Here is a 1809-nt window from a genome sequence, read left to right as displayed (position 1 = left end):
AATACATGCTGCATGTACGTCAGGCCTATATTTAGGTAGGTGCGTATACATAATTATGTAGAAATGGTATTGATAAAAGCAAGTTCAAAGCTTGATATATAGCCTTGAACCAGGACATCAATGCAAATTGATGTGATTAAAACCTTGATCTAATTAAATGTAGGCCTACTAGTATACGATACACCAGCTGTTAAATTTCTCAATCCGGCTTTTACTGATAATGAATATAGACCGTATGTGATTGAGATAATTAATAGGTCTTCTAACCATGGCTGTAACAGCATTAGCCTTCTGTTTACTATTTCTAGTAAATTCGTCTCTACAGGATTTTCCTTTCCGTAATACATCATTATTATGGGATGAAAGAGTGGATGATCTGGTAGGACGATTGACACTTGATGAAATCCAACTACAGATGGCTAAAGGTGGTGCCGGAATAAATGGACCGGCTCCTGCAATTGACAGACTTGGAATCAAACCATATCAATGGGATACTGAATGTCTTCATGGTGATGTTGGACACAATGCCACAGCGTATCCTCAATCTATTGGACTAGCTGCAACCTTCAGGTATTTAATGTCATCAACATTCCTATGGTGTATTCATGTCAACTGGTGAATTTCCTAAGAGAATGATCACGTGAAATTTTATTAGTATGTCAAATTCCATCATCTTAATTTCTGAAAAAAAAGGTAACCAAACAAACAGCTATTCGTGTATATGTTTTCATCTGATGGAAATATCTTAGAAAAGTGTCTAAACTACATCAGAACGCTGTTTTTTTTGTATATGGTTTACTGTTGTGTTATAGCTAGTTTAAACTTCTCTTTGAGGCTTTTGATCATACGGTGCAATGTTCTAGCAAGCATTTGTCATTTCAGTACAGATCTGATATTTAGAATGGCTGAAGCTACAGCAGTAGAAGTTCGAGCTACTAATCATGCTAATGTACAGAACGGATCGTATAAGGGTCATACTGGACTGAGCTGTTTTGCACCAGTTATAAATATTATGAGAGATCCGAGATGGGGTCGCAATCAGGTAATAAGTTCAATAAAAAAATGTTGGCCCAATTTGACCAATCTATGAATAACTCATTTTTCTGTACTAGTATCTTAGGCGACTATAATGTGTAATTTCCAATCTGTCGTGTTATAAATGCATAAGGAAAATTATTCAAAAGTTACTTTCCATTATTGATCAAGCTCTTGACAACTTCAGGACCATGTAGTCATTGCCTCAAACCAATGAGGAACCAGGGAACAAAATATACATTAAGAGCTATGTATATTTGAAGTTTTGTCTGAAACCATACAAAGATCACAATACTCAATTGTTTTAGGAAACTTATGGAGAAGATCCTGTTCTTAATGGTATGTTATCACAAGCTTATATTAAAGGTTTACAAGGAGATCATCCCAGATATGTTAGAGCTAGTGGTGGTTGTAAACATTTTAATGTACATGGTGGTCCAGATGACGTGCCAGTTTCAAGATTTTCATTTGACTCTCAGGTTCAAGTATTTCTGGATTAACATAATACATAAAAATAATAAATCGGAATTCTCATCTTAAAGGTACGAAAGCGTCACTTTATCTAAACTTTATGAGTGGTGCCACCAATACCGTTGAAACCAAATTGGGTTGTTCGGAGGTCTCCGTCAATGGGTAAACGAATCTGGCCTTTTTTAAATGCAAGTTTGCATGCGTGTTTTTTTTCATATAGGTTTCTATAAGAGATTGGAGAACAACGTTTCTACCAGCATTTAGATATTGTGTAGAAGCTGGTACATACAGTCTTATGTGTAG

At 35.7% G+C, this 1809-nt stretch overlaps 1 protein-coding gene across 1 annotated transcript in view; it reads left to right on the top strand.

Annotated features, from left to right (window-relative positions):
- Positions 1-268: 268 nt before the first annotated feature.
- LOTGIDRAFT_239741 (hypothetical protein) overlaps positions 269-1809 on the top strand; it is a gene marked incomplete at its 5' end in the record, with an annotated part of 5416 nt that continues 3875 nt past the window's right edge. The window contains 4 exons of the mRNA XM_009051851.1: positions 269-570; positions 883-1042; positions 1344-1520; positions 1727-1787. Of these exons, the coding sequence (XP_009050099.1) occupies positions 269-570; positions 883-1042; positions 1344-1520; positions 1727-1787 (700 nt within the window). The remainder of the gene's footprint in view (positions 571-882; positions 1043-1343; positions 1521-1726; positions 1788-1809) is intronic.

The sequence above is a fragment of the Lottia gigantea genome (assembly GCF_000327385.1).
Source record: "Lottia gigantea unplaced genomic scaffold LOTGIsca_1714, whole genome shotgun sequence".
Lineage (NCBI taxonomy): Eukaryota > Metazoa > Mollusca > Gastropoda > Lottiidae > Lottia > Lottia gigantea.
The sequence above is the reverse complement of the archived record's forward strand: the minus strand, read 5'-3'. Positions and strand labels throughout refer to the sequence as shown.